The 13053-nt window shown below is 44.9% G+C and overlaps 1 protein-coding gene across 1 annotated transcript in view; it reads left to right on the forward strand.

Annotated features, from left to right (window-relative positions):
- AATF (apoptosis antagonizing transcription factor) overlaps nucleotides 1-12500 on the forward strand; it is a 176765-nt gene extending 164265 nt beyond the window's left edge. Inside the window, exon 12 of the mRNA XM_007947889.2 lies at nucleotides 12437-12500. Coding sequence (XP_007946080.1) covers nucleotides 12437-12500 — 64 coding nt within the window. The remainder of the gene's footprint in view (nucleotides 1-12436) is intronic.
- Nucleotides 12501-13053: the final 553 nt, after the last annotated feature.

The following is a 13053-nucleotide window of genomic DNA, read 5'->3' on the forward strand; positions in this document are numbered from 1 at the left end:
GGGCCTTTGTCAAAGATCAGCTGACCATAGGTTGATGGATCTGTATCTGGGTTCTCAGTTCTATTCCATTGGTCTATGTATCTGTCATTGAACCAATACCAGGCAGTTTTGACTACTGTGGCTGTATAGGAGGACAACCAGTTTTTTAACCTAGTCAGTTCTGTTTCTCATTGCCTGGTTACCTGTCCTAAATACCACTTAGAGCATGTTATTCTTCCTTGCCTATGGAATAAAACCCATGCTGTCAAATGTGCCTCTCAAGGCCTTGAGGAATTTGTCGGCTTGATACCTTTCCCTCCGTATCACCTGTTCAGTACTCACATCCTTTGTGCCATCCAGGGTGGACCCCTGTGATTCCCAGAACACACTCCATACCCCTACTAGTGTCTGTTCCTCCTGTTTACTTGCTCTGGAGTCCCTCACCCTGTCTCTCTCCTTGCCTGTTGGAATGGTCATAGTCCTCTGCAGATGCCAGCCTTTCCATGAAAACGTTTTTGATTCCTCATCCCTTGCTGAGAGGGAGGCTCTCTCTTCTTTGAAAACCCCTGTTTTACTTGTATCTATCTAATGATAATACACCTGCTCTTTAAGTTATCGATTATCTTGTAATCTGACATTTCGCATTTCTGATGATAGTAAAAAATCTCCTACCTGACTATTTTAGGTATTAATGACCTATGTCTGGCACAAACAGATGCCAAGGTGAGCGTTAATGCTGACTGTAATGGTTAAGGTTATGTGTCAACTTGGCTGGGACATGATTCTTAGTGGTTTGGCAGTTATGTAATGATGTAGGCGTCCTTCATTTAGTGATCTGATGTAGTCATCCTCCATTTTTGCATAAAGCACATAATGCCGATTTTTGTATACCTGGTCTTGGAACCTAGCCATGTTGATATGTGAGGAGCAAGTGTTTATCACAGTTCACAAAAGCACTTTTAGGTTTTTTTCTTGCTAAGACTACTAATTTATAAGTCAGCGTAATATGCATTTGATATTAAGGTTTTATGCTCATGCATTTGAATTATATATGTTTATTCCCATTGTATCTTGCCTTAATATATGAAACTTTTGTAGCATGAGTATTATTTGCGAAACATTTATTTAAGGTCCTTTTCTGGTGGCTGTAGCAGCCTTTTCTAAGAGAGAGAACCAATACAGGATTTATGAGCGTGTGCTGTGCCCCAGCACTTGTGCAGTGGGACAGTGAGGAAGAAGCCCTCTCTGTATGTCTTAGTTACTTTTTATAAAATGAAAATCAATTCTCTTTCTTACCAAATTCTTGAATATGAAATGTTTTTTTCAAGTTTTTGTTTCTGAGAGGGAGTGTTTATAATGTAATCTGTACAGATAATTATTTACATGCAGTCTGTGTTTTCTTGTCTGTCAGGCAGCTCAATGTGCCTTTGCCAGAACACAGACAATAGCACTCTTGCATTTTCATCACTTCTAAGAGGGAGTACCTGAAACTATTTCATGCTGGAGGTTTTCTCCTCCCTCTTAGCTGTGATACTCATAATAGGTTTGGTTTCTGGTGGCCTTCTTACAAATTGTCAGTTACCATGGGAACATGGCGAGTACTGGCTGGGCTCTGTGATGGCCAATTACAAGGTTAAGTCAGTTTTTTGGACCACTTTCAGAATTTGTTTGGTTTCAGAGGCAAACAGCCCTGGAGTGGGTTCGTTGTTCTTGTTAGTTGCCCTTGAGTTAATTCTGACCCAGGGCGACCCCGTGTGTGCAGAGTGGGACTGCTCCGCAGGGCTTTCAAGACTGTGCCCTTCTGGAAGCAGATCACCAGGCCTGTGACTGGGTTCAGACAGCCAACCTTTTGTCCAGGAGTTGAGAGCACTAAACCTTTTGTGTCTCTCAGGGCATTAACAAGGCATAATAGTCTCTGGTTAGCTTTTGTTATCTTTAGTGTTGGTACTAAGCGTCAACCAAAAAGGGATATTTATTTAGGTAAAGTGCATTGCCTCATTGTACCTTGAGTTCAAGTTGCGGGAGAGCAGTTTGTAATGGGAAGCTATTACTAAGTATCCTCGGAAATGAGGTCTTGAATGACTGATAACCACACCTTGTGTTTTATCCCCTGTCTCCCTCTGGGGAGCACAGCACTTTATAAACATTAACTCTTGCCCTCTGGGCACCTCCACTTAATGGTAAATAAGACTGAGGGCTCGCTTTTCTCCAGTAGAGATGAGGAAACATCAGCCCCGAGAGGGGGATTACTAGCTCAGAGGCAGGTGAAGAGGTAGTAGACCCCAGGGTGTTTCGAGTCCCAGATGCCGACAGCCACAATGGTGGTGGCCGCCAACATCCAGTAGATGCTGTCCTGCATGGGTCCCTTTCTGTGTCTCCAAGGAGGGTGGGGGTTAGGCCTTTTGTCACTTGTGTGGAATGTAAGATGCTGCAAAGACGAGCAATTGTTCTTCAGTGCTTTGTGCTCCTTTATAAGAAAGAAGAAATCAATACACATTTTCTCATACATGCACTTGGCAGCACTCCGCCTCCTCTTTTCCAGATCCTGTTCCTGTAGAGGGAGGCCAACTGTGCAGCCAAACTGACTCACTAGCTTTCAGGTGAAGAAATGCAAATTGCTCATTTGGCACTTAGCAATCAAGCTTTTTAAAGCCAGTCGTAGAACTAGCTGGGAAAGCTGGAACTGGGGGAGATGTTGCCCTGTGGCAGATATTCAGAGTGCATCACGGTGCCCTTTCCTCCCTTACCTTGGCAAGGTAAGTTCCAGAAACGGAGGTGTCCTGGTCAGTACTCCTGGGGAAAGTTTAGCTGGCAGATGTCTGGGACACACCTTCCTTTTTCCAAATTGCTCTCAGATTTCCCAAGGAAGTACTTTGAAGGATACTGTTAACAACCAAAAAAATTGAAAGATTGTATTTCAGCGATTAATTCAAATAAACTGTGCAAGCAAGAGCCCTGTCACAGGGCAGCTTTTAGTTTTTAATCAGGAAATACAGTATTGATTTCTTTAACTTTGTCTTCCAGCATTAAATAGTTAAGAGCAAAGAATTTGCCACCATTATGAACAGAAATGGTAGTTTAGGTGCAGAATGGCCTTGGAGGGCTAGAGGTTGAGTTCAGCTTTAGTCTTAATCAGTTGGGGTCTCGGTGACACGTGGGCTGTGGGCATCCTCAATAGAAATAGGCTGTTAGAACCGATCATGAATGAGATGACCAGGATCGGGTTCGGAGAGAGGAGAGCAGGGCTGAGGACAGAACCTAGGAAAAGGTCTACACTCCTGGACCAGGAGGGAGCAGGAGGACAAGGAGGTGTCAGAGGAGAGCCAGGAGAATGCACACAGCCTGGGCTCTGCGAGGAGCGTTTCAGGACAGTGGCCGGTCAGCAGCCGCTGGGCTTGCTGCTGAGTGTCCAGTGGTATCTTTGTGCTGATGTGGGCTGAACTGAGCCCATGACTGGGTCGTACAGAGTTTGCGCCTTGTGTGTGTTTACTCAGTAGTTGCTGCTTTGGTGTTTGGATTGGGACTGGGTTTATAAACAAATCAGTGCCACAGCTGTAATAGTAGGAAGTTTTGTGGGACCTCTGTGGGTTGACAGTTAGTATCATCACTAATTTCTGTGTGGTATGACCCCTCTAAAAGTAGAAGTTAAACTGAAGCTGAGAGATGCATCATATGCTGCCCCACAGGCCCTGGGTCGCTGGGCAGCAGGCTCAACGTGGATACAAATGTAACTTGGGTGTCAGTCTCACCTTTGTGTGGCTGGAGGACGTGATTCACGTCCAAGCAGTGAAGCATCCCCTGGCTTTTAACAGGAGCTGTTAGAGGGGCTGCTGTTTGAACAAGGAGCTTCATCTTCCTGAAGCCAGCAGTCACAAAACCGTAAACACAACACCGGCCAACTCTATTGCCAGGATCGCAGCAGCTTGACGTTAATATTAAACATCTCAGCAAGGCAGAGAGCTCTGCAGCTCAGTTCCAGAGTAAAAATAAATAAAAATAAAGAGAAAACCCTGCTAAAAGCAGTGAGATGATTTGTCGTCTTTCCTTTGTGAGGCCATTTGTCTTCTCTCGCATCAAATCTGTTATGAAACAGTCAAACTGTGAAAGTGGGAATCATCCCAGGAGTATGGAATATTAATGCACAAGAAGGAGGCAGCGTCCCTTTTGTCTGAAGAGGGCTCCTTGTCCTATAGCCGCCCCCCTTTCGCAAGTCCACTATGGTAAATTATTTTTCTTTAAAAGGCTAGGAAAGACTTGAAGCTAGTAGTGGAGATGATGAAAGTTTCGAGTATATTTCTTCCTTTGTTGAAGTGAATTTGTAACTGGCTTGGAGGAGGGAGTACAACTGAGGAGAAAGGCTTCACAGAGGAGCCCGAGTTCCCTTCTCACTCCTCCATCCTCCCCATTCGCTCTTCTGCCCCATCCTTTCCTGCTTCTTTGCACATTTATAAATCTCTAGTCTGGTCTTTAGGAGATAGACCAGAGGCCATGTATCACCATCTGTAATTTAAAGCTGTGGGGCTAAAAGCAGTTGCAGGAGTTTGAAGGACCTAGTTTTGACCTGACCAAAAGAGCGAATTGAAACGGACCTTCCAGAGTCTCCTTCAAGCACTGGGGAGGATGGCGATGAGAAGAGAGACACTAGGAGATTGATGGGCGCGGTTTGCTCGTGGCCTCCCGCTAGCCTTGTCCACTTAAAGAGGAGTTGTGTGCTGCCACCTCGTGGCAGACATGGGCATCTGCGGCATGCCTGTTTGGAGCGTTGAGGCGTTCTGCCTGTGTCCTGACAAGAACGTGCCCTGTGTGTGGGTTTAGGTCATTATAAATAGGGTATTTTTGGAATCACTGGGAGCTCTGGTGGTGTAGTGGATAAGGCACTTGACTGCTAACTGGAAAGTCAGCAGCTAACCTACCAGCCACTCCGTGGAAGGAAGATGGGGTGATTTACTTCCATAAAAATCTACAGCCTCAGAAACCCAGCTGGAGTCACTATGAGTCAGAAACAACTCAATGGCAATGAGTTTGGATTTTTGTTTGTTTTTGTTTTTGAGTCGCTGTACCTTTTCTAACTTGGTCCTAGTTAAAGAAGAAAAAAAAAAAGTCGTGAGAAAAGGTGGTTTTCTTTTCCTTTTACCTCATTTCTTTGGTGTTTTGTTGGTATGGAATTGTGATGAGTTTCAGGAAAGAAGCCTGCTTTTGTTGTTGGCTGTGTTGGGAGGAAAGCAGGGAGAATTCAGCACCAGCCTTTCTGCTACGTTCAGGGATCCTAAGGGTTCTCTTCTTACAATTTTTGCACATAATTCTGACTAAATAAGAGCTACCTCTGTCTCTTCACTTAAATGATCTTCCTAGCAATTCAGTCTTCCTAGACACATAAGTTCTAGAGTATGGCCCCACTCCTATGACATACAGAGGCTTATCCTCTGCTTGATGGCCTCCAAAGAGCACAGGGCAGTTGTCTTTCCCCTTTTTGGCCATAGAGACATTTGTCAAGCATCTTTATCTTTCTCTCATTTGTAAAGTCATTGCTACAGATACCATGGCTTTGTGTCAGAGGAAGTAGAATGAAAGATGAAAGAAAGGTACCATTTTATCTCTAGTGTTAGTTGGGAACAGACCAACAGAATTCCAGTGGGTCCTTGACATGACCTGTGAGGTCTAGCATGTTGGCAGACTACGTTTCATTCCGTTTTTGATGTTGATGATAAAGCTGTTTGTCTCTTGGGAACTTTTGCTTATGCTTTATGCTTAAAGAAAGTATGTCACCATCTTGCTGATGAGGAAACTAAGATTAAAATGGGTTAGGGAAGTTGCCTTAGATAGAGACCTAATAAGGATCTGAGACAAGTCAGCTCGAGCTCTGATTCCACATGGCAGCCCCTCTGTACTTCCTGCGCCATGCTTATATGGTTTATAAAAATGATTTGTTTCGTTTTAGGTGACTGTTGCCAGTTATGGATTTCTGTTGAACTTTTGTTTCTCATTGGATAAGCATATGACAAAGGAAAAGAGTTGTTGGTGAACTCCAGGTAGTTCCTAAGAGGAAGAGGGAGCAGCCAGTAGTTTTTTTCCTTTGCCCTACTGTCATTTCTCCGGTGACCTGACTAGTAGACCAGAGATACACATTTTACTGCGGGCATCCTTTGGTTCTACTGGCATATGCCAAGTGATTATGGGTAAGATAGCTTTCTCAGTAGATGTCTGGAGTGTTCCAGGCATTTTCATAGACACCGAACAGAGAGACTGGAAACACTATGAAGGCAAAGAGAGATCTGTGTTCAAAATAAAGAAGGTGACATAGTCCTGCCCTACCTGCTGTGGAGGGCTTAGAGTTCAGTGAGGATGGCAAAAAAGACTTCAGGCTTAGTCACAGGTGGAATGGAGGCAACTGAGGCCAGTTAACCTAGAAAGGAACAGACTGAATTAGTTAAACGAAAACATCAAATAGTTGAAGTGTTGTGGAAGGGAATAGCCATCAGCCTGGGCCCTCTCCTGGCTCTGGAGGGACAAGGGCCATGTACGTGAGTTACCGGAAGCAGAGGTAAGTCCAGCATGAGGAAGGATGTTCCTGTGTCTGTCAGTGGAGTGGGCTGTCCCAGCCAGGTGGACTAGAGAGGTTCACAGTAACTATTTCCCTCCCAGCTCCACTTGTGCTGCAGCTTTCCTGTCTCTGGGATCTTCCACAAAATCAGAGGTCAGATAGGCATCCAAATATTTTTTGTCAATTTATTATACCTTTTTGTTATACTCTGAGAGCAGCGACCACACATACGTAATACAAGTTATAAGCTTCCACAATGCTAATAAGTGAATTGTTTCCAAAAGCTAGACATGTGAAAAAAGGCAGGCACCAGTAACGTGACAGATAGTTTTTAAAAGCATGCTTGTGTCATTGTGGCCCCGCTGGTCAGTGCAGTCATCTGCACCGGTTGTGTGCTGACTCCTCGCAAGGACTCTGATACGATCAAGACTCTGCCAGACACAAGCAGTGTTGGAGTTGCCACCCTTAATCTGACTTTCCCTCTGTGTGCTTTCTCACTTTTCTGAGTCCTGAATGTATGTGTAAGGGACTGAGTGACATTCGTGCCACACCATCTCTGTATACAGTACAAAGTCTTCATTCCTTCAGGGCAAACACAGAGGGTAGAGGATTGGAAAGGAAACAAGGTCCAGGCTGCACTCTGGGGTGGCTTGTGGATGTAGACACACACATACCCATGAAGCAACAAATGACCACTTTCAAATTACTCAAGGGAAAAGGATGTGTATAATTTTAATCAAGAAAGCGGCAGTATTGTCTCCACTGACATATATTTGGCAGACTGGCTCAGAGCCCTGACATGTAATACTTGCTTGGAGAACGTGACGTACTTTTGGAGGCTGTACAGGTCCCTTTAGGCAGCAGTAGATTTGCTCTCTGCTTTCTGCTGCCTGCCTGCCTCTGGCCATGGGAGTGGGTAGGTGCCTGCACGGCGGATGTTTGGGAGGCTTGGGGGTTTCTGGGCCAGAGTCAGAGGAGTGTGGGGTTCTGCAGAGCAGAGGGTACGATTCCTTCAATGTCCCGATGCTGCAAGCTACCAATTTAGCAGATTGAAAGCCCCTCACAGATCATTTGCAGGTGTAATATGCTCCTTTGCACTGTTTGCCCAAATGACATCATGAAAGACAGTGGTGTGTGTTGTAGCCCAGTGAAGAGTACACGTGTGAAACTGAGGGAATGCGTCTTTGGATACACACATCTGTGGGCTGCACTATTATACTCGCACACCCCCATTTCATTTTAGAGACATTTGAAACCTCACTCACACTAAAGTGATGGGCTTCATAGCTATCTAGACTGGGTGCTCTTTAAGTCTCTGCTGAAGAATCATGTGATAAATAAGCTGGATCCTTGGACACACACACATACATTCTGTCTTTATGGAAAATTGCTGCTAATCCATGATCATTTTTTTCCAGAAACAGGTTTTATGATAATATAGTAAAAATATTAAATTAGAAAATGCCTCACTAAGGGTTATAAAACCTTACTACAGTAAAGATAGGTAATTATCCCCTCTACAGCCTAAATGACAGTTTAAAAGAAATAAAAATGTTAGTGCTCATTACTTGCTTTTGTAGGTTGTAATAAAGGGTAAGTTAAATTTTAATTCAAGGAAGAGCCCCTGCTATCGACCTTCTACCTCAGGTCCACGTCCTGTTAATTACTCTGTAGGTTGTTCTCCTACAGAGTTTTCTACAGCAGGCATTCCCACTGGCCATTGAAACCAAGAGTAGGGGATGGGTAACAAGGGTTGGGGAGCACTGCAGCTCAGTGACTCAAATTTTGATTCTTAATGCGATAGAGGGGAGGAATTTGTATTTTTTTTTTTAAAGAAAAGTTTATTATGCATAGCCTTAAGGGGCCCTCAAGGATTAAATTCTGCACTTAACCTGGAGAATCAGATGGAGATGAGGTTAACCTGAAGGATTGATATAGTTCAGCTTCTCTACAGGGGAAAGTGCTCCACGTGGTGGGAGGTGGCCGACTCCGGCCTGTGGTGGCTTTCTGTTATCTGGTTTGGGGTTTCTGTTGTTTTTTGGGTCTTGAGGTAAGGGAGTGGACGTGTTTTGTTTCTTCTCAGATGCTTTGACTTTCCCAAAGTGTTAGCACCAGATCTAGCGCTCGTCTGGGTTTGAGGGGAAAGCTCAGTACTTCTTACACCTTGATCTTCATATGGGGTGCTCCAGGACTTTCCAAGGATAAAGTGTAGACACAGATATCTTAAGGAATTCATTTCAGGGTCTGTGCTCTTTCCTGGGGACGCAGGTGCTCCTGTTAGCGGTCCTACACCCACTCTCGGCCTGCTGTGGGACATTGGCCTGGGGTGGGAAATCTCGGGGCGCTAACCAAACACGGTCGGAAATAGTGATGCAGGAATTGAGAAAGGAAATGACTAAGGAGTAGATCACAAACCTCTTTTGGGTCAAATGATTTCTGGATCTTTATTTTCAACAGAATAGCAAGAGCAAGGTTTCTCAGCGCGCATCTCTACAAAAAACAAGAAATGAGAATAGAATAATCAAACTTTCTTTCGAAAGTAATACTCATCTGTGGCTGTATAAACAAAAGGAGGGGAAAGTCATTTCTTTCAGTAAGAGATGCATTTCCATAACATTTTTATATATTTTTATATAAAATTTTATATATAATTTTGTATAAAATTTTATATATAATTTTGACTAAAATTATAATACATTGTATTATGTTGTTATTATATGTATCTATTTTATTCTGATGATAATTGTAATGATAACTCAATCCAGAATAAATTTTTTTTTGTTTTATCACTTAGAGCCTAATGGTTTCAAGAAATTAAAATTTTTATTTCGATTTTTTTAAATTTCAGAAAGTATTTCTGGCATCACATACTTCTTTTTGCGGTCAAGAAGTATGATGGGAGGATCAGTACAAGAGTTTCAAGCATTATATTAGGACAAAATTCTGTAGGAAAAAGCCAAATGGAAATACAAATTTAAGAAGAAAAAGATGTACAGTTTCTAGCCCTTAAAGAGCTTGCTCACATGTCATCTAAACGAACGATGGTGAGCATCAGCTCAGTGTGGCCTGCGGACACCTTGGGTGTAGACAGGAGGGTTGTACGTTTTATTGTAAAAGTGAATATTCACAGCATTTCGGTGATTATATGCTCTGTGACTATTTACATTTAAAACTTTTATATCAACTTAAACATTCGTGGGCGGCAGCGTGGTTTCATACAGTGCTTTCAGAGGGTGTGTAAGCAGAGACTGGAGAATCTGCCCTGGACTCCACCCTGTGGCCCTTGTTCCTCAGCCTCTGCAGCAGTCTCTGGGGCTGAAGTCCAGCCTACCCTGGAGCCTCTGGAAGGACAGTGAAGGCCTGAGGCCCAGCCAGGGACTCGGGGCCTGGGAGGGTCTTTATCCTGGTGATGCCTCTTGACCGCAGCAAGGATCAGCTTGGTTTACTTCTGGTGTGGGGGCCGACAGGATGGAGAGAGTAGGGAGAAGAGAAGGGAGCAGAAAAATTTGTAAGGGGGCTATAGCCATATTCCAGGTGAGCGACGATGTTAAGCTCTGAAATCACGGAGGCCTAGAGAAGGGGCGAGTCCAGATCCAGTTGCTGGGGGATGAGCATGGTCACTGATTGGTGGGAGTGGGTGAGGATGATGGAAGAGTTGAAATAACTTGGGGATGTTTTTAGATTGGGATAATCCCTTATTCATATTCTTCTTCTCTCGTTCAAAAAAAAATTGAAGCACCCTGACCACTTAGATTTCCAAGTTGCTTTGCTGCGAACAGCCGCATATGTTTGTCAGCTTTGCCCACCTGAGTGTGAAATGATGTTCTTTCAAAACTCGGGTTTCAGCATTTCACTTCCTGCTCCTGACATGTGAACCCTGCTGCGGACAGTAACTGCTGCCCTGGGCCCGGGCCTTTCCCTGATACTGTGGTGCCGACTGGAAGCATTTGCTCAGTGGTAATGATGGGATCTGGTGCAGACAAGCAAGGCGAGGTCAGGTCGGAAGGCTGTGAGGAAGGCTGTGATTGTGGAGGGGTAAATAGCCTGGTGCCTGCATTTCCTTCTCATCCCACAGTGGAGTCTTAAAGTCATACTGTCTTTTTTATCATGGTGACTTTCCCCTTACTGCCACTGAATTTTTTTTGTCAAAAGTGACTAGAGAGACTTATCTTTATTGGCAAATAGGCAGGCCCGAGCGAGAGGAGTACAGAGCCCTGTTGACTTTCATGTGATGGAACTGCTGGTTTGAAGCAGCTGCCTCGGCAGTAGGGCCTGCCACTCATTTGCATATGTGCCGAGGCTGCCTTCCACCTGTGTGGCTTGTCTGCGGCTGGTGGAGGGTGAGGCCCACAGATGCGTATAGACAGGAACAAAGGAGACAGACAGCTCAGAACCTGCCTCCTTTGTCCGTGGGCCTGGAGCGCTGGCCTGGTTGGTGGTGTAGAGTGAAGTGCTAGTGAAGCCTGCGGTTAATGCCTGCAGAGAGATGTGGAGACCCATTGGTTCCTGGCTTCTGTATTTTTTCCCCTGCCCGCCTGTGGTCCTCTGCATGAGCTTAGTTTGCATTCTTAGCTCCTGAGTTGCTGCTGCTTAAGATTTTTATTTCTTGTAAGTTTTGATAAGCTCTTCCTGTCGCTCGTTTTTTAAACTATAGTACCACTATTCCTACCCACAACTATGAGGAGGGTGATTTAAAACAAGAGACAACCTGGGAAATTTTTGTGTTGACATCTTACTGAACCACAGTAGTTGTTGGAAGGGTAGTTGGTGTTTTGCTTTTTTTTGGGGGGGATTATATTTGATGGGGTTCCCACTTGGATAATGAGTGTTTGTTTTAAAAGCCTGCTTTCTTAACAAGGGTGCCAGGCTCTATTTTGTGGTTAGATCTTGAAAATATGAAACAGGGCAGGTTCAGCTTTCACCGGGAGTGCTTTAATCTACTCCCTGGTCCCTTATCTTCACCCTGTGGGTGCCCCCACCCAGGACCTCTGCATAGTGACACATCGGTCGGCTGCCCCATTGGCTGTGTCCTCAGTGGCCACCCCCGTCCTGGTAGATGCTCTCACGTGGGTTGAATCTTTCTGGGGTCTCTTGGCTCCTCTGCCCTTACCCACAAGGGAGCGTGGTCTGGAGCTGGAGCTTCTGCCTCAGTGATGGGCAGAATCCCCCACCCCATCTCGCCCACTTTCAGAATTTCTTGGGCCTTGGCAGATGGCTCTGGCCAGATGTGGGTGGATATGTTGGTTTTAATAGCAGCAGCAAAGGCTGGGAGCGGTTTACTTTATTTTCAGAGACCCAAGACCCTGGCATGTTAGGACTTTTTTTTTTTTTTTTAATGTCAGAACCCAACTTTAGAAATAAATTAGCCAAACAAATTATCCAGTAGATTGAAAATGGACACAAGGGCGGGGAGTGGGAAAGAGCGGCAGTTCTACTGCCCAGCTGCACATGTGGTCTTAATTGGAATCTTGTTGCTGGGTCATTTTCATTGTTTTTCAAGTACTGTGAAGTCCAAGGAAATGTATGAAAACTAAATTAGATGCTCCTCCATCCCATGTCTGATTGAATCCTCCTCATCTCATGGCAATCTCATACATCCTATTAAAATATTCCATCTTGTTTTCTTACTTGAAGGGCCTGTCTGTAAAGGGCAAACTTGGAGACTTCCTGTTCCCTGGAGACAGTGTATTCAGCTGCCCTGGGCGGTTTACATGTCTCCATGCTGGACTGCATTGTCTTCTCTGGGTTTGTTCTTTCCTTCCTATTTGTGAAGAAGCTCTGTGGGATACATTTTTAATTATACCACTGTGTTTCCCATTGAAGAAACAGATTATGGTATTTCCCAGCTTCTTACTTTCTTTTAAACCTTAGAAAGTTAACCAATGTGTTAACCAGTTCATTTTGTTTGTTTTTCAGGACAGAGCTGTATCGATCTCTTTTTGGCAAACTCAACCCTCCTGGTGACAACCACAGGGACTGAAGTCACACGTCTCTTGCTGCCTTGAGGCCTCAGAGCAGGGCCTCCATTCCCAGGGCACCTCGGCCAGGTTGGAGGTACCCCCTGACTCACAGGGCTGAGCGTTAGGGATGACCCCTGGGAAGATGCTCTGTTCAGAACGTGTGCTGATCAAGGCCAGGCAGCCTGCAGCCAGGCTTCTGTGTCTCCATGCTTACTAGTGGGCAAGAGAGCGACTCCCCGTGTCCCTTACTCATCACAAATAAAAAGTATTGCTGCTGCTGCCACTGCCGCCGATGACTGGTTTCTTCAGCAGCGTGGGGTGCCCAGCACAGCCTGGCACTTAGTAGGTCTGATTCGGGCTCTCACAAGCTGACAGGTTTGTTGGGAGGGTTTTTCTTTTTTTCTAGCCAGACGGTCTTTTCATACCAGATGCAGTTTCATGGAAGGAGTGATAATTGGGCAGGATGCCACTCTGTGGGTGGATAACATTCAGTGATTTCTCATGGCTCCAAGGAGCAGGAAGTCTCAAGAAACCTCTGTGCTGTGCTCAAGAAGCTTTGTAACTTGGAGATAT

The sequence above is a fragment of the Orycteropus afer genome, unplaced genomic scaffold (genome assembly GCF_000298275.1).
Source record: "Orycteropus afer afer isolate SDZICR_OR568_19922 unplaced genomic scaffold, OryAfe1.0 scaffold00196, whole genome shotgun sequence".
NCBI classification, from domain to species: domain Eukaryota; kingdom Metazoa; phylum Chordata; class Mammalia; order Tubulidentata; family Orycteropodidae; genus Orycteropus; species Orycteropus afer.